This window comes from Sinocyclocheilus anshuiensis, unplaced genomic scaffold (assembly GCF_001515605.1).
Source record: "Sinocyclocheilus anshuiensis isolate Anshui unplaced genomic scaffold, SAMN03320099.WGS_v1.1 scaffold391, whole genome shotgun sequence".
Classification (NCBI taxonomy): domain Eukaryota; kingdom Metazoa; phylum Chordata; class Actinopteri; order Cypriniformes; family Cyprinidae; genus Sinocyclocheilus; species Sinocyclocheilus anshuiensis.
In genome coordinates this window covers 40,294-59,907 of record NW_015548229.1, presented here as the reverse complement: position 1 = coordinate 59,907, position 19,614 = coordinate 40,294, and the positions used below count along the sequence as shown (strand labels likewise).

General features: G+C 37.3%; 1 protein-coding gene across 3 annotated transcripts in view; it reads right to left on the bottom strand.

Annotated features, from left to right (window-relative positions):
• LOC107654552 (protein tweety homolog 2-like) overlaps positions 1-19,614 on the bottom strand; it is a 78,731-nt gene that overhangs the window by 20,258 nt on the left and 38,859 nt on the right. For 2 of the 3 annotated variants that reach the window (XM_016441677.1, XM_016441676.1), the window contains exons 4-9: positions 11,916-12,136; positions 10,581-10,676; positions 8,513-8,585; positions 4,108-4,177; positions 3,396-3,451; positions 1,251-1,343 (exon numbers count right to left, since the gene is read on the bottom strand). In XM_016441677.1, coding sequence (XP_016297163.1) covers positions 1,251-1,343; positions 3,396-3,451; positions 4,108-4,177; positions 8,513-8,585; positions 10,581-10,676; positions 11,916-12,136 — 609 coding nt within the window. Of the gene's footprint in view, positions 1-1,250; positions 1,356-3,395; positions 3,452-4,107; positions 4,178-8,512; positions 8,586-10,580; positions 10,677-11,915; positions 12,137-19,614 lie in introns of all 3 variants that reach the window. The other variant, XM_016441675.1, reaches the window with a different exon arrangement.

Here is a 19,614-nt window from a genome sequence, read left to right as displayed (position 1 = left end):
CACCCCAAATCATCACAGACTGTGGAAACTTAACACTGGACTTCAAGCAACTTGGGCTATGAGCTTCTCCACCCTTCCTCCAGACTCTAGGACCTTGGTTTCCAAATGAATTACAAAACTTGCTCAAGAGGACTTAGAGGACTTTGGACCACTGGGCAACAGTCCAGTTCTTCGTCTCCTTAGCCCAGGTAAGACGTTGTCTGTGTTGTCTGTGGTTCAGGAGTGGCTTAACAAGAGGAATACGACAACTGTAGCCAAATTCCTTGACACGTCTGTGTGTGGTGGCTCTTGATGCCTTGACCCCAGCCTCAGTCCATTCCTTGTGAAGTTCACTCAAATTCTTGAATCGATTTTGCTTGACAATCCTCATAAGGCTGCGGTTCTCTCGGTTGGTTGTTTTTCTTTTTTCTTCCACACTTTTTCCTTCCACTCAACTTTCTGTTAACATGCTTGGATACAGCACTCAGCCAGCTTCTTTGGCAATGAATGTTTGTGGCTTACCCTCCTTGTGAAGGGTGTCAATGATTGTCTTCTGGACAACTGTCAGATATTAGCTGATTGGCATGTCACCATATTCTAATTTGTTGAGATAGTGAATTGGTGGGTTTTTGTTAAATGTGATCCAAACTCATCACAATTAAAAGAACCAAAGACTTAAACTACTTCAGTCTGTGTGCATTGAATTTATTTAATACACGAGTTTCACAATTTGAGTTGAATTACTGAAATAAATGAACTTTTCCACGACATTCTAATTTATTGAGATGCACCTGTATTAAAGTAAATGCATAAGTCTATCTGTATAGTCCTCATGCACACTCACCTCAGCTGTGGGGATCAGAGGCACTGCAAACTGCAGCAATGAATGTTTGTGGCTTACCCTCCTTGTGAAGGGTGTCAATGATTGTCTTCTGGACAAATGTCAGATCAGCAGTCTTCCCCATGATTGTGTAGCCTAGTGAACCAAACTGAGAGACCATTTTGAAGGCTCAGGAAACCTTTGCATGTCACCATATTCTAATTTGTTGAGGGTTTTTGTTAAATGTGAGCCCAAATCATCACAATTAAAAGAACCAAAGACTTAAACTACTTCAGTCTGTGTGCATTGAAGTTATTTAATATACGAGTTTCACAATTTGAGTTGAATTACTGAAATAAATGAACTTTTCCACGACATTCTAATTTATTGAGATGCACCTGTATTAAAGTAAATGCATAAGTCTATCTGTATAGTCCTCATGCACACTCACCTCAGCTGTGGGGAACAGAGGCACTGCAAACTGCAGGAGACCTTGGATCTGGATCTGCATGGTGGTCAGCGATCTCTGGAAGACAGTCAGGGACTGCAAAACAAACTAATTCAGGATCAGTTCCTTATGTTTAAGGGCTAACAAACACAACATCCACAGTTTACACATCACAGTTACGGTTCATCCTGAAAGGGACTCATGTGCAGTTCCACTCCCTACCAGCAGAGAGAGAAACTGCACCATCCACAGATGAACACACCTGGTAACACTGTCAGCTCTCAAATCTATGTAAATGACCATGTCAGAAAGGAGAGAAAAAAAAAAAAAATTAAAAAATTGTGTCTGGAGACGTCGATTTCGTTAGTATATTCTAGGGATGATATTCTTTGTATTACAATAATGTGATTTTTTTAGTGATAAAAATGACTTCCTAATTTAATATATCTATATATTCTCCTTGATTTTGTGACTAAATATGACCCAGGCTTTTGTTTGTTGCAAGATTCACCAGCAAGTGGAACAGCAGAAAATCACATCTAAAACCTGATTAAATTAATCCACTTTGTTTGTACAATTTTCACCCTCTTGTCTTGATATGAGAGTGAATTAATTCACTGTGGAAAGGAAAATGCATCTCTATCCCAGACCACACATGAAAAAGAGAGGCAAGAAAACAAAAAATGAGTGACAGAACGAGAGATTTAGAGACTGTGAGTCTGAATAAACAGTGACTAGAAATTAAACGAAGATGAGACCAAGAACAGAACATGAGAAGGGAATAGGATAAAACAGACATCCATCTCATTACAAGAATACTGTCATAAATTAAAAAAGCTGACGATGCTCTTTACAGACTGATATTGTGTATGAGTGTGTGTGTCTGAGTAAGTGAGTACAGGACATGCAATTGATGTCTTGTTACGAACATGTTTGTTTCTCTATCTTTGTGACAACTCTATTGATCTGAGAGAGATGTCTACAGTTACTCTGTTGCTGAACTGCAGCAAGCTGAGATATAGGACACTGGCCTTTTACTGCCTGACCTAAAAACCCTGAGAGATGCAGAGAGACGGAAGAAGTGAGGGAGAAAGACACAGAGTCAGGAAAAGAGTAAAGTAGGTGGAGAGGGAGAATGATAAGTCTGATAGGTAGATTTGGAAATTTAGAACGGATTCATATTGGCCATTTTAAAACCTACTGAGCAACCTAAATACTGTAAAGAGCATTTTAAGGCAGACTATTTATTTGGCCAAACTTTAAGTCAGCATTTGCATTTATGCTTTGCAGAGAAGACAATCCCATAATGCATTGTGATGGGACAAGTAAAATAACCCATCCTTGATGGAAGACAAAGTGAGAGTGTTTATTACAAATGTACTTATAACTCATTAAAATCAGAAAAATATTGATAAAAATGGTAAAAAAAAATGTATTCTGTGTATTTTACCCAATATTTGTTTGTTTTATGCATTTTTATGCATAAATCCCCAATTAGTCACTTATGAGGTTTCATTTAAGTTACTGAATCAATAACGCCATGAAAATATAAATGATGAATTGTAAGCTTGCAGTCTGAAAAAAAAAAAGTGATGAATAACAATACAAAAGAAAATAAATATGCATCTTTATATTGCATTGCTCTTGCTGACATACAAACATATAGCAAAGTGAACAAACTCTTACAAACTCCTTATTTTTATTGAATCAATCAAAAAGAGTCAATTCAGTTTCAAACATATTAGTTATTAGCTATTTTAAGTAATGGCACACTCACTGAGAAACAATAATACAAAAGACAATAAACATCCTTACTGAAATGCCCGTGCTGACATATAAACAATAAATGTAACCAACAAAAATAAATTTGTGAACAAACAACTCTTATGAACCACTTCTTTTTAACAAATCGGTCATTAAGACTCACAATTCAGTTTTTAAGCAGTGTAATGACTCAATAATATATGATTCTTTGATTAAAAAAAATATCTGGTTTTCTCTAAAGTACTAAAAAAAATCAGTATTAAGTAAATCTAGAATAAAAATTGCATCCTTGGATTCCTTATGATTCACATCCCTATTGAAGACATTTTTTAGTAGGAAATTAAAGAACAATGTGCAAGTGATAATTTCTATTAACCATAGTACCTGCTGAAATGGGTTGGGGAGAGTCTGGCTGCAGTACAAGTAATAATGCACAATATCTAGAAAAGAAAAAAACAATAAAGAGTGCATTATGAACACCATGACATATAGACCATAGAAAAGAAAAGAAAAAAAAAAACACAAATCACATCTGGTCATCATTAAGATTAAATTAATCTTGTGATGCATGATATCCACTATACTAAACAGAGGTTTAGAAGCCATTTTTAACCATTCAGACTGTGGTGTTATTTTCATTTTTGGGTGAACTATTCCTTTAAGTCTTGCACGCTATGAGAAAGCAGCCTCTCTGAGGAATTAATTTTTTTTTCTCCATCCTCAAGCACCTGAGGGAGCTTCTGTCTGTCTGGTAGTGCAGGAACATATTATGGCTGAGAACAGGATTAAAGTTACATAATCACAGGAATGACCATTTTACCAATGTATTCAGTCAGTGATTATGGAGCAGGATTAAAGGTCTCTCAGATTAACTCTTTAAACTATTCAAGCACTTGATAGTTTAAAAATGCCATTTCATGCAAATTTGTACACTGAAGAAGCATAATCCCCATTCATAATATGAGATTAAATGAGCCGGCCATGACTTGTCGTGTGTATGTGTGTGTGTGTGTCTGTGTGTGCACGTGCATATGTGTCCATGTCTGTATTTCTCCCTACATACAGTACATACATTCAGAATAAGAGATACACTCACCTGAGCTGATTACGTCTTTTGTTTGGTTCATCAGAAATTTGTCTGGTGCAACACAGAAATCACTTGTGCCCTAGACCATAAAACACACAAAGTTAAAAACCTGCAATAAATTAAATATAAATATATACACTACCATTCAAAAGCTTGATGTCAGTACAGTTTTTAATGTTTTTTAAGTGTCTTATGTTTGCCACGGCTACATTTATTAGATTAAACATACAGTAAATACAGTACTATTGTTAAATATTATTACAATTTACAATATATCTTTTCTATTTTTGAATAAATTTTAAAATTCCAGTGATGGATTTCAAAATCATTACTCCAGTCTTCAGTGTCACATGATCCTTTAGAGATCATTCCAATATGCTGTAGTTGCTTAATATTTTTCCTCAAAATGTTATGCATTTTTTATTTATTTATTTTTTGTATTTTTTTTGATGAACAGAAAGTGCAAAAGAACAGCATTAACTTGAAACAACTCTTTCCTGTGATTTTTTTTTTTTGAAATTCAATGCATTCTTGCTGAATAAAAGTATACATTTTTATATATATATACAGTGGGTACGGAAAGTATTCAGACCCCCTTAAATTTTTCACTCTTTGTTATATTGCAGCCATTTGCTAAAATCATTTAAGTTAATTTTTTTTCCTCATTAATGTACACACAGCACCCCATATTGACAGAAAAACACAGAATCGTTGACATTTTTGCAGATTTATTAAAAAAGAAAAACTGAAATATCACATGGTCCTAAGTATTCAGACCCTTTGCTCAGTATTTAGTAGAAGCACCCTTTTGATCTAATACAGCCATGAGTCTTTTTGGGAAAGATGCAACAAGTTTTTCACACCTGGATTTGGGGACCCTCTGCCATTCCTCCTTGCAGATCCTCTCCAGTTCTGTCAGGTTGGATGGTAAACGTTGGTGGACAGCCATTTTTAGGTCTCTCCAGAGATGCTCAATTGGGTTTAAGTCAGGGCTCTGGCTGGGCCATAAAGTTCTATCTTGGTCTCATCAGACCAGAGAATCTTATTTCTCACCATCTTGGAGTCCTTCAGGTGTTTTTTAGCAAACTCCAAGCGGGCTTTCATGTGTCTTGCACTGAGGAGAGACTTCCGTCGGGCCACTCTGCCATAAAGCCCCGACTGGAGGAGGGCTGCAGTGATGGTTGACTTTCTACAACTTTCTCCCATCTCCCGACTGCATCTCTGGAGCTCAGCCACAGTGATCTTTGGGTTCTTCATATATATATATATATATATATATATATATTCAGTAAATATACTGTTCCAAAACTCTTGTATAAGTGTATTTCAGCTAAACACACTCCAGTTACTGCAGGATGTTTGGGGCAATAGGTGAAGGGACATAAATCAACACTGGAAGTACACACGGGTGCAAACACACTCATACTGTAGACTTGATGTATAAACTCATGGGTCCAAACAAACAGCTATCTGTTAGACAGGAAGGAACATACGACACGAGTCACATCACACAGACTCCACGCATACACAGGCAACAGGAAATGGGGATGCAGACACTATCCTATAATGTCTGTCTAAGGAAATAAACAGTCATGCAGAAACACCACGCACACACTCTCACATATAGTCCGCACATAATCATCCCCAGGCTGTGAAAGGAACACATATTTCTGTCAACAATACATTTGCATTCAATGATGACATCATTGTTAAATTCGACCAGGCGCAATTTCTCTCACAAGGCAAGAAAGACTCAAAACAATTCAGATGAGAATACAATTGACAGCACAGAAAAGTGTTGAAAAATAATACAATATACAAAAAAAAAACAAGTGGTAATAATTGACAACTAACTCAAACTTTGTCTCCTCATTTCAGAAGTCCACCACAAGTCAATTATTCTACTGCCTTCAATATTTGAAATTTCTCAGCCTTTATTACATGGCAACCCATTAGGAGCATTTTTTCTGCAGTGATACATGTCTATCAACTTTAAAACATTCCCTTCATCTGGTCTCATTGCAAGGAAGTTTAAAGTCAAGACCACATCCTGTTGAAGTCCCGAGGCTCAATACCTTGTGTTATGCATTAATTCATTAGCCGTGAAGACAGGATCAAAAGCCCTGTGTGACTGTGTCTAACGCCTGCAGGAAAGATGAGTTAATTACAGTGAACTGAGCGTGTCCACTGATGCTGAAGAGGTGGCACATCTACATTTCTCTCTTAATGAGCTGATAGGGGAAATATTTGCAACCTGGAAGTAAACCAAATTAGTCACACACAGAGAAACATAAATCAGAATATCTGTAAACTGTACACATGGTGTGCCAATGAGTGTATATTTCAGTGTTTCCTACAATGTTTCCAACATTTTTTTTTTTTAAATAGCACATAAACATCAAGTCGGCGAGTTACATTTTAGGTTAGTCCCCCCTCTGATGGTTTCAGTGAGTAATAAGATTAAAGCTGATATCTTGTGAATCATATTAAACGATTCCTCAAAAGAACAGTCTAATTTGTTCATGAATCAGACTATACTAGTAATACTTGTTTGTTTTTAATGCAACCAGTGAAAACAGTAAAGCTCCAGTTAGTTCCACTCACTTTCTCACCATATTAAGGCTGCATACTATGGAAGCCTGTTTCTGCCTTGAGACAAAAAAATGTCAAAATAAAAAAGGTTATTGCAACTTTTTATCTCACAATTTAATTCTGAGAGAAAAAAATCAGAATTTCAAGATATAAACTTTTTTCTGACAATTCTGATATTTTTTATCGTAATTCTGAGTTTCCATCTTGCAATTCTGTTTTTCCCCCCACAGAATAAAAAATAAAAAAGGTAATTCTGACTTTTTTTCCTCACAGTTGCGAAATAACATCATGCAAGTCTGACTTTTTGAGAGTTGAGCGTTTATATCTTGCAATTTTTCATATGAATTCAGAATTGTAAGAAAGAAGACTGAATTGTGGGATATAAACTTGAATTGCAAGAAAAACAGTTTGAATTTAGATAAAACGTCGCAATTACCTTTTTATATTCTTATTCCGTGGCAGAAACAAGCTTCCATAGCAAGTTTGTGAGTTTGCAGCCTATTATACAAGTCCTTTTTTTTTGTTGCTGTGGACTGTGTACATTCAGCTGTGGAAGAACAGCTGTGTGAAAAACACTTGTGTATTTGGAAATAGATTTGTAAGTAAAACACACACACAACACTAGCAACAAGTTCTACTGACAGACTCTATTGGTTCTTCCATAGTGTTAGCTTTTTTTGATGGATATAATTGGTTTGTGGGTAGCTGTTAAACTGCATTCATAACCTGCCAGTTACAGTTATGAGTAGGAGAATAAGTGAGAGAGTGAAATAGTTTGAAAGAGAATATAGAGGGGGTATAAAAGTTAAATGAGTCCCACTCAGCCATAAAACTTTGCCAAATACTGATTTTCCTAAGACTCTGCAGGGAAGCTCTCTTAACTCAATTCAAATTCTGAGCCTAAACGAAAAGCCTAAAGGTTAGAAGAAAAAAAAAAAACTATTAACAACTCATCCACACAGCCATATTTAATGCAATTAATTTTATTTAATCTGAATTAATTTGATTGCAATGCACTAAACTCTCATCTAGGCTCTCAACAAAATCTTGTTCTGGACATAATGCTGAATCAAAATGCATTGGGTTTTTTAACTGAAGGTGGGCCTCCATTCCAATATTCCTGCTTAATATACATGCTGTCATATTAAGCATTGCAGGGGAAAAAAAAACATTGGACAGTGCTCTTGAGAAGCTCAGTTTTAAGGAGCTCATAGTTTGAGCAGTTTAGAACAAGCTGTTACTAAATTGTATCCAAAAGGACAAAACCAGCTGATTTCTCTCCCTTGGTATGACTGAGACCATTATTAGTGTACAATATGAAAAGAGGAAAAAAAAAAAGGTTAGAAGGTTTGGTTTTACTAAAAAACTGGAAAAGATCAGAGCCCATGCGTCGAAGAGAATTTCAACAGTGGTTTTACAATACTTGCCCTTTCTTTTATTTCCTCCTCCATTGATGCGATTTAATGAAATCTGCCACATTTAACTCTTTTCCCAATAAACACATAAACCAGTGTTTTTGATTATACACACACCCACATCAAACGCAATAAATTGGAAGTTTATCACCTCCTTCAGGGAAGCAGACAGCAGTTGACTGACTTATTTGTCATGCTCTGTCACATAAACAAGCTTTTGATAGCGATGGACTGACTGTGACCCGCCTCAAGTGCATATAAAACCAAACAACGTCACATACAAATGCACAATGATATGTAATCACATGAAGTGTTCTGAATGGAAATACTGATGGGTTTGTTTTGAATCAGATAATGATCCGAACAGAATCACTGATTGAATAACATGCTTGCTGGCTGGTACTTACCACTGCAGTGGCCACATCAGCTCCGAGAGATGCCCAACTCAATATCAGAGTCAGAACACCGCAGACCATCATCCTGCACACACACCATAAACAATGGAAAACAATTATGCTACTGTTTTTGGGTTGAAATGTGACCTTGTTTTCATGAGAACACCGTTTGTGCCTGTGTTTGTGTGAGAGAAATTTGGGTAGACAGTACCCAACCAAGCTTATTCCACTGATTTTGGCCCGTGAATCTTTATAAATGAAGGGTTTGTAGGCCTACCATAGTCTGAATGAAAATGATATGTTTTCGGTTTTTTGGCTTCTGCCATAGTTGCATTAACTTTGCTGAAGTCGCAGCTCTCTCAACTTCTCCGCCTTACCCTTGGTGTTTGGCCTGGTAAAAATGGACTGCTGTGCTGCTAACTGCCCCTTCAATTCTCAGACTTTTCGGGTGCGTAGAGCTGATTTTGCCGGGAAATCTGCATCGTAGCTTTTGTGCACAGTTTTGAAATGCCGCTCCAAATTGCCCTTCTTCGGTAAGGCCACGCTTGCATTGCAAATAAGATGGACTTCGAATTTGAATAAACAAAAAAATAATCCTCTTCCCAGTCTGAATGAAAATGATATGTTTTCGGTTTTTTGGCTTCTGCCATAGTTGCGTTAACTTTGCTGAAGTCGCAGCTCTCTCAACTTCTCCACTTAAACAGCGAGTCCCTGCTAATAACGTAATGTGCCTAGCTAAAACCCTGGCTGAATTCAAATTAGTGTACTAGCATACTACTCTTGCTATTTCTGCCATATATTTATATGAAATAGTATGAGTAGTATAGTATGCGATTTCGAATTCAGCCGCTAATTTCGTCGGTTTAATTTTTTTTCCATAAATCAATGCTATTGGTCACCCTTTACATTTGTCAGTGGATATTACAAATATTTAACAACCAATGAAAACCATTAAAAGAGCTTCTGTTAAATCTCGTTACTCCATTGGACTGTCAAGCAAAACCTCACAGCTCAGCTCCTCGCAGCTCCAATCAATAGTATCCAACTGCAGACCCGCAGCACCAGCAGTTTCCGCAGCTCCGGCACACACTACAGCGCAGAGCTGAACGTAATCAGTGATCTTGTAAGGGTAAATTAAGAACTTTTTTTTTTTTAAATAAGTACAGCGTTTTCTTTACTCAAGAAATGTTATGTCTATAAAGGTTAATATTTAATGTATTTGAGGTCTGAGACGTGGGAACGGTGAAGAGAGAGAAAGGGCAAACCAGAGGGCAATTTACTGTCGCGATCGACTGGAAAGCAGTCTGCGATCGACTGGTTGGGCACCCCTGATATACACCATCACTGATCTCAATTTAGGATCTCTCTGAAAGCATAATCCCTTTACTTCCATTAGACTGCAGAACACTTCCAACAGTTCCCTTTACACTGAACATCACAGCAAGTTTTCTTTGCTCAGAAATTCACTGTGCTACTAAATGACACACTTTCTACTTTAGGAAATACTATGCAGTAAAATCCAGCTGATAAATTAAACAATTACTCACACCTAAGCTATAGGTTTCCTTTGTAATTTGTCATTTGAATGAGAACTGTAATGAAAAACATTCTGGCGTTTTCAGGTGTACAGCATTAAAGACAATCCTTTGAGAACAAGGAGAATATTTGAAGAAGGAGAGCATCTTATTTGCTGTTCTTTTCTCTTTGATCTTTCTCTTAATTAACTTATTTCTATTCAATCTTATGTCGTAACATTTTAAAGGGGGTCATATCATAAATGTTTTATTATTGTTTTTCCCCGAGTTTCTTCTTCTTCTTTTAATTTTTTCATTAAATGTTTTCTTTTTTTTTTTCTGACTGCAGTTTTTGCTTATTTTTAACAAATGTTCTTGAACATTCAATGAAACCTAGTACAATTAACTTGTATTTTAAAAAAATCAAGGCAATATGACCCCTTTAAAAATTTGAGGACTCTATGAAAGGCTACAAACATCACTAAATCAAAGATGTCTTCAATTGTCTTTAATTCCAGTATTCATCATCTCATGGTAACCCAATGTAATGTCATGTTTGTACTCACGTAGTGAGCAGCCAGCGGGATTGTTTGGCCAGACCCAGACAAGCAGCAAGACAGATGACCAGATCCAAGATCAGTATCAGGAGGTACGTCAACCACCTTCAGAGGAAAGAAAAATCATCAGATGAAGACTTTTATAAGCAGTTAATAAACATTAAATGATGTGATTGGAGATGCTGGCGAGAATTCACACAATACATTGCCAAGTTTAGAAACTGTTAATCAAGATATGTGTGAAAAATAAACAGAGTAAGAAATAAGAGAGTGTTTGTGTATCCATCTAAAAGAAAAATGACAAACAAAATCTCTTTAAATTCTCAGCTGTTTCACATAGACCTGCTTCACAGATTTTCCTCTAGGGAAAAACAATCCCAGAAGCTTAAATGAATCTCCTCTATAGTTTTAGAAAATATCTTAACAGCATCTCAAACTGTTCTCAAATCTGACACAATACCAAGAAAAAAAAAATGAAACATTTATTTTATCAGAACTATTCGCTAAAGACCAAGTTATTATCAGAGCTATGCTATCCACATTCCTGTTATACTCATCTTTCATGTCAACAATTGTTCCATTTGTGTAATTTTTTATTTCTCCTCAGGAATTTTAGGTTGAATTTTTAGTTATATATGTAAGTAAAACATGACTGAGGCTAAGCTACAAAAGCGTAATTGCTAAGAGATAAAACCTTCTTGTTAGCATGTGTGTTCTGCCAAGGCCACTCCAGAGAGCTCTTCGTCTCTGGAAATAATTCATAATAGATGAACAACTTCTATAGGTATTAATATTTCATACGCTGAAACCTTGTCAGAGGGGAATAGATGAACGTGTCTCTTCAACTGCTCTCAGACACATGCACACCCACATTCACATTATCACTATCACGTCGGCTATATTAATATGCTTCCTATCAAAGATTAACCTTTCTGGCAACCTAAACTAACGAATTGTGAAATCAACGCTTATCATCCTGCCATCTGCAATGTGGAATGATGACAGGAATATAAATGCGGTACTGGCGGATGTTTTGATGGATGACCAGTGGTGAAGCTGCAGCAGTAAATAACGTGATCTATAGTGTCTAACACAAGGAAATGGCTTTAAATGCAACTATAAAAGAGACTGTACACACATGCAGTCATGCATTAGCAGTTGATGGACAACTATGGTGCTTCACCCAACCACACTTAGAGGAATATGTAGAGTCAAGGATGGAATATTTCTAACATTTTTGCCTGCTACAAAATAAGGGTAGACAATAAAGCTGCAGTGCACAGAAAATCTATTGCAGGAGAGGTACATTATGGGAAAATTCAAGGTGGCAGCTCTCATCATTACCTGTAATACTCCACGTATGCTGTCTGATCAGCTATGGCGGCCAGGTCGACTTTTGCCTTTTCCCAGTCAGGAAGCCCAAGTAGCTGCTTAATGATGTTGTCTGACATCTGCTGCATGAACTGCAGTGTCTGCACAAAGTCTCCCCGTGCGGCAAAGATCTCGCCCAGTCGAGACAAGTGCTCGTTTAGGCCGCTCTGCATGCCTCCCGCAGTACCAGTTACCTGTGAGAGAAAAACACTGTTAGTGCACACAGAAATACTGTTAGCGATGGGTTTATAATGACATAATCTACCATTAAAAAACTGGGGTCAGAAAGACTTAATAAAAAAACGGATAGCTTTATTCAGCAAAGACGCATTATTTGGTCAAAGATGACAGTAATGATATTTAACAATTTCAAATAAATGCTGTTCCCCTGAAGTTTCTATTCATCATATAATCCTTAAATAAAGGTATCATGTTTTAACAAATATAATAAGCAGCACAATTGTTTAAATGACAATAATAAGAAATGTTTCTTGAGCACCAAATCAGCATATATTTCTGAAGGATCATGTGACACTGAAGACTGCAGTAATGGCTACTGAAAATTAAACTTTGCAATCACATAAATAAATTACATTTTAAAATAGATTCAAATAGAAAACAGTTTAAACTGCAATAATATGTCACAATATTACAGTTTTTATTATAGTTATAATAATATAATTTTTTATTAAATAAATGAATTCTTGGTGAGCAAAACAGACTTCTTCCAAACTATTTCATATTGTGAACTTTTCAATTTTAAAAACATTAAGAAGACATTTCTTAATAATCAATTTAAATTAAGTAATTGAAAAGCTTTTAGAGTTCACACTGTTAATTTAACGTCACTAAATCTGTTTATCTGGCTGACATTAACACATTAAATACACATTATCATACACATTTATCATACACATTAAATACAGAATAAATATGAAAACAGAGATACGTGATGTCCTTCGTAACATAACCTCTTATTCAATATCCCTTTCAAAAGGTACTTAATATGCACACTTAGATACTAATATGTACTTTTAAGGCAGTAATATGCATCCTTTTTTTTTTTTTTTTAGTAAATAAGGTCCAAAAGTGTACCTTTTGAAACGGAACTGATCTAATGATAACTTTAGTACTTTTTTTTTTTTTTCCTGAGAGTGTGCTTACCTATTTTAGCAATGAAAAAAAAGCCAAATTATGTATGTGAGAAAGTAATGCATGTGCTCTAAAAAGAACTGTTTTCTGTGTGAACGGCCACAAAGATATAGTCGGTTTGTAACCAGATTTGTGTTCCCTCATCCTTTTTCATAGACCCACCCAAAGCTTAATTAAATAGAGTGTGTTGTCTTAGAAAAAAAAACATTTAAAATTAAAAGATGAGATGAGGCCAGATGGGTGCATGCAATACAGCATATTTACACTTCAATAGAAGCTAAAAAAAGGCACAGAATCAGGGGATTCCCAGTCAAATGCTCTACATCCTGAAATCAAATACTCCTGGCCCAGACTCAATTCCCAGCAGTTTTCTTTGGGTTATGACATCACTATGAGAGCGAAGTGATCTCATACCCAGAACGGTGAGAAATTCAATTCCTTATTGATTATCTAGTTTGACCGGACTCGTTTTTCATGAGATCTTTGATCTCACATCAGCACTGCGCTTTCCTGAATCCTTTCATCTTTATGAAATAAAAGTCCTGATGTTTTTTTTTTTAAGTTCTGAGAGTGATTTTGAGGAACATTTTGTATGTTTCTTGGGAATAGCAAAGTTTATTGTGTGGCCACAACTGTGAAAACCTCCTCAGTGGGGTTTAATATCTCAGCTGAACAAAATCCAATAATCTAGCTAATGAACAAATGCTAGACATCTGAGCTGCATTTCTTAAGCCACAACTGTAATGCATATGAGGAAGTGGTTAAGATACGAGACCGAGATTTTTCTCCAAGCGCTGTGGCTCTAATTGATTGTCTCTGGTTTCTGTAGGCACTGAGCTTCTGCAATTAAATTTGAATGGGAGAGTTGAAGCGTAAAATGGAACACAAGCACTAAGTGCTGATGCCTGCTCTATATCCGGATATGATTTTCTATTTCTCCATTAAAATTGTGTGTGTGTGTGGGGGGGGGACAGTGTGACAAAAAAAAATGAGGAGAGAGAGAATGCAAAAAGGGAATGATGACCTTACTGCTTACAGGTCTTCTAATAACGGCTGTGGGAATGTCTGGGGATTTGCTGGTAGAACTAGTTCAGAGGTTCTCAATATAGTTACTGAGAACCAGAAATGAACATATAAAGTCTAACAATGGAATAAAGAAGGAAGTAGTAAGTTAAAGATCAGATGTGACTCTTACAAGCAGTGGTGTGTTGAAACTTTAGCTTTTGAGGGTTCAGAAACTGTCTGACATTGAAAGGAAAAAACAATCTCAGGAACAAGCACAACAATCAAACTCACTTTATCTTCAAATTCTCCTTCGACGAACGTTTGATTAACTGCCTCGTGGGTGATGGATAAACAGCTCTTAGCTCCACAAGTTTTTATTACATTCTATCAATTTTCTCTCACAGTTAACTGATGTGTGTGAAGAATATCAGGAGGATTGTGGGTATTTTCCAGGGAGAGACTTTTAGTGAGTTTTTGGGTTGTTTGAAATGGTAAGATCCCACAACTTTTCCACTAACAAAAGCTTTCAAAACTCATCAGAAAAACATGCATTTCTTGCACCTTTAACATATTTCAAATGTTCCACACTATTAAATATAGTGTAAATATTAGAATATTGGCAGTCATTTGCACATTGCCAGTCGAAAAAGAAAATAAACAGACAAGAAGAAAAGAGATCAGAAAGGACAAGAGAGAGAGAGAAAACACTCCGGTTACTTTCGTAACCTCGGTTCCCTGACATAAGGGAACGAACATTGTGTTGTACGCTTATGGGTATGAGAATCTCCTGTTATGATACTAAAGCCTGATTTGTTCACGTTCTTGTAGCTGCACGAATAAATGGCGCTTCAACCCGCCAAAAGGGGTGGAGCCGACTGTAATATAAGTCGGCTCAGAGTGTCATACATCAGAATCTTTCGACTGATAGCAACAGTCATCAATTCGCAAGCAGCCGTAGCTCAGGGAACCAAGGTTACGAAAGTAACCGGAGCATTGCCTTTCGAACGGTCTCTCCCATTGCGTTGCACACTTATGGGGGATACATCCAATAGCGCCGTGCTATAAGCTAGTGCAGAACGAAGCCGCTCTGTGAGCCCAGCCCCAGAGCACCCGTAATGAGGGCTCCTAAAAAGCATGAGCCAAATATGAGAACCAAGCCAACAGGCAGGGTTCTACATAACAAGACCTTCTCCACTTAATACAGGTTAGTAGGTGGATTAAGTGGACAAAATCCGTTCCTGAAGGGCAGGGACGTCCAGGTTATAAAATCTGGTGAAGATATACGGCGAAGTCCAGCCGGCTGCCGCACAGATATCACCAATTGAAACTCCGCTGGACCAAGCCCAGGAGGAGGCCATTCCTCTGGTGGAGTGGGCCCTCACTCCGAGAGGACACTGTAAGCCTGCTAAGGCATAAACCAAGTCTATAGTGTCAACTATCAAGAGAGATAGTCTCTGCTTCATGACAAGAGTTTACCCCAGCGTACAACGCAACGGGAGAGACCTTTCGAAAGGGAACAAAAAACATCCTTGTTAACAATTCTACTAACAGTTTAGAAGCTAAGACAGTAAACTAACATTCACATATGACGCAGTTTTGTTTGCCCCGAATGGTCAGGAGGGGACAGTCAAGGGCTGGGGGCCGACAGCAGTATTAATATATAGAGCACTGAAGTGGCTCACACTCCTGCACCTGGAGCCCAGCCTGACCGAGAGCTCATTCAACCTCCATATCACAGATTGAAAATAAAGGTAGTCTATAAATAACAACCCTTTCAAACAGACTCTGCCTTCAAACTATTTTCCTCCAGGTTTTCTTGAGCGAGTCATTCTGTAGCCTTTTGCCTAAACTGAAATGTCCACAAATGTGACACTTTAATCTATGCTGTCAAACATTTCACTGACTACTTCTCACTCAAAATCCAAACTCTGGATAAAGTTACACTTGATGAAAACATAGTAATTGTTAAGCAGCTGGCTTGAGTCTAGAAAATGTCTGCATTCTGGTCAAAGCATAAAAAAAAAAAAGTGACCTTCACAAGCTGAGAGGACGGTACAAAACAACCCAGTGCTCTGCATCATGTCACACCGCGCAGAGAACAGAGGTATTTATAGAACAAGAGAGCTTTGGGTTGACATTCTGTAATATTATATCCATTTACATTTACATTTAGTCATTTAGCATATCCACCCTAAAAAATTCTGAATATATTATTTCCTTTTCCTGTATTCACCACAAAACTATTGGACATTTCCAGAATTATTACCTGGGAAACAAATACAGTTGCACTTAACAGAAAGCATGTTATCATACCATATGGGGTATGTTGTCACAATTAGAATTAGAATGCTTTATTGTCATTGTATACAAGATACAATGAAATTGCAGAGCTTCTGCGTAAGGTGCTTGGTATATAATAAACAAAAGAGACTAAAAAGAAATATACATAATACAAAGAAATATACAATTAAAATATGTAAAACTAAGACAAAGAATAAATAAATGAAAATAGAAAACAATTGCTTGTATGTAAAAATAGGTAAATAGAAGTAACAGCTTGTAATAATTATTAAAATAAATTATTATTGCACAGATACGAGGTAAACTTCTGGGTCTGAGTAAAAGTACACTGAAGGGATAGGGATATATAAAAAAAATACGCTAAAAAAGTATAGATATTGCACTGAAATATAATGCTGCACTGCACTGAAGGAAAAACGATATAGAAAAACAGTGCACAAGAAAAGATAAAGATTGCACTGAAATATAATACACATCTAATACACATATTGCACTGAGCAAGATGGGAGGGGGGTCAGTTCAGTGTGTTCAGTGTGATTATAGCTCTGAGAAAGAAGCTGTCCTTGAGTCTGTTTGTCCGTGATTTGATGCACCTGTAGCACCTGCCAGAGGGCAGCAGGTTGAACAGGTGGGAACCAGGGTGAGAGTGGTCTTTTTCGATGTTCTGAGCTCTGCTGAGGCAGCGGGAGTTGTAAAGATCCTTCAGGGAGGGAAGAGGACAGCCAATGATCCTCTGCGCAGAGTTAATAATCCGCTGTATTCCTTTTCTCTCTGCCTCAGTACAGCTGCCATACCATACTGTGATACAATATGTTAGCAGGCTCTCCACTGCAGAACGATAGAAGGTCTCCAGCAGCTTCTCCTTCAAGTTGTTCTTTTTCAGCACTCTCAGGAAGTGAAGGCGCTGTTGTGCCTTCTTGATGACTGTTGTGGTGTTGGCTGACCATGTGAGATCTGCTGAGATGATGGTGCCGAGGAATTTGAATGACCATGACAACAATGGACATGCTGTATATTGACATTTATTTTAGAATAATATCTTTGAATAAAATATGAAAATTGAATCTAAAATAACAATATTGAGAATAAATCAATAATAATAATAATAATAATAATAATAATAATAATAAAAAGGTACACGATATCTGCTTTTAAAATATTCATATTGTGGACTATTTAAAGTCTATAATACAGTCAATAATAAATGATTAAATAATTATTAATAAAAAACAGCAAAAGTAACTTGCCTCAAAATGTATGTACAGCATTATGGTTCAGCTGTAACTCAAAATTTAAGTTCTCGTTAATCCCTAGGTGCCTCTGTGAACACAAAACAGATCCACACAGGAAGCCACAGTTCATTTGCAAGCACGGAGGGGGTGCTGAGAGGAGGTAAACAAGAGACCTTATGGCCTAGAACCAATAAACCCTCAAAACCAAGCAGTCAACGCTCAACACTCCTGCAAAAAACAAGTCCTACTATTCCTTCTCTTGACTCCTTTGAAAGGGCAGTCCAGTGCTTTCAAACAAAATTCAAATGCGGAGTTTTGCGCATGGTGTGTGTCTGTGAGTGAGTGAGTGAGTGAGTGAGTGAGTGAGAGAGAGAAAGAGAGAATGAGCATCTGTGTACAATGGATGCCAAATTAAATCATTGTTTTCAGGCAGGCAGAACCATTGAAGAGCCTCAATCAGGAAGTCAAAGATTTCCACGAGTGACTTCATCAAAGCCTTTGTCGCAGGGTTCATGGCTAATTATGGGCATAGCATGCTGGGTTTTCAGACAGTGGACACTTTGTACCATTTGAAGGACCTGGTCTCTAAGGAGAAATCCAAGAATGGAGGGTCTCTTCTACTTGATGGCAGGCTTAGATAAATGTATTTATGATTCTTGAAGCTAGCTGACACTAATCTGAGGTCATGACCCGAAGATCAAAAACATCTCTAGTCCTTCTGAGCATCATTACATCATTTTTTCACAACAATGTGCTCTATGAGGGAGACTGCGAATGAAAATTATGGCTGATTTTTCCTCCGAAAGTGCAGTTCCTAGGTCAGTTCTGCCTTTTAGCTTGTGATGACTCAGAGAATGTGTTGAGGGAATCAAGTTTACCTCGGATAAGTGTGTGCCTCATAATTCAGAGGGAGACGGAAAGAGATGCATTAATCTCCATTAGTGCAGAAGGGGAGTTAATTCTCAACTCCTCAACGGTATAAGCGGGCAGATGCTCGAAGCGCCTTCAGTCTTCGTTCAGTTCAGAACCACAGCATAAACACTTCCCTGAAGGCTCGTACAACAGGTGTAAGTGAGCTGAACAGCTGTAGATTACTGATCTATAGCTTGTGAGATGTTTGCACTCAAACTTGCACAATTTTTTGTTAAGATCTATATGGAAGTAAATACATTTGTCATCAGCTACACACTTGGAAATAAAAATAAGGTTAGCTTCGGGTTGATAATTCCCTTATAGAATTAATGAGTTAAATTCCTTACAGTACTTACAATGATGTCATCACTAGAGTTGGGATAATGTCCAGTGACCTCAAACTGACAGTATCTGGGAATTATGACTGTTTTACTAACAGGTGTGACTCTCAAATTGTCTTCTTCATACAACATCTTTTAATAGCAGCTGTATGTATGTGCGGAGAGACAGATGGATTGATAGATAGATGGAACAACAGACAGAGCGATGGAATGATGGATAGAGTGATGGAACGGTGGATGGATGGATGGACAGAACAATGGATCGACGGGTGGATGGATGCATGGATGGACAACAGAACGATAGACAGACAGATGGATGAATGGATGAATGGATGGATGGACGGACGGACGGACTGAATGATAGATGGATGGATGGATGGATGGATGGACAGATGAACTGAATGGTGGATGGATGAATGGATGATGGATGGACAAATGGACTGAATAATGGATGGATGGACAGTTAGAAAGCTGGATGAACAGAGAAATAGAATGACAGAACGATGGATGGATTATTGGACGGTCAAATAGAACGATGAATGGATGGATGGACTGATCGACGGACGACGGACATCAGACAGAATGATAGAACAATAGAATGACAGACGGACAGATAAACAGAATGATACGATAGATAGAGCAAAATAATGATAGATAGATAGATAGATAGATAAGATAGATATGATAGATAGATAGATAGATAGATAGATACAGATTTTTTCAATTAAA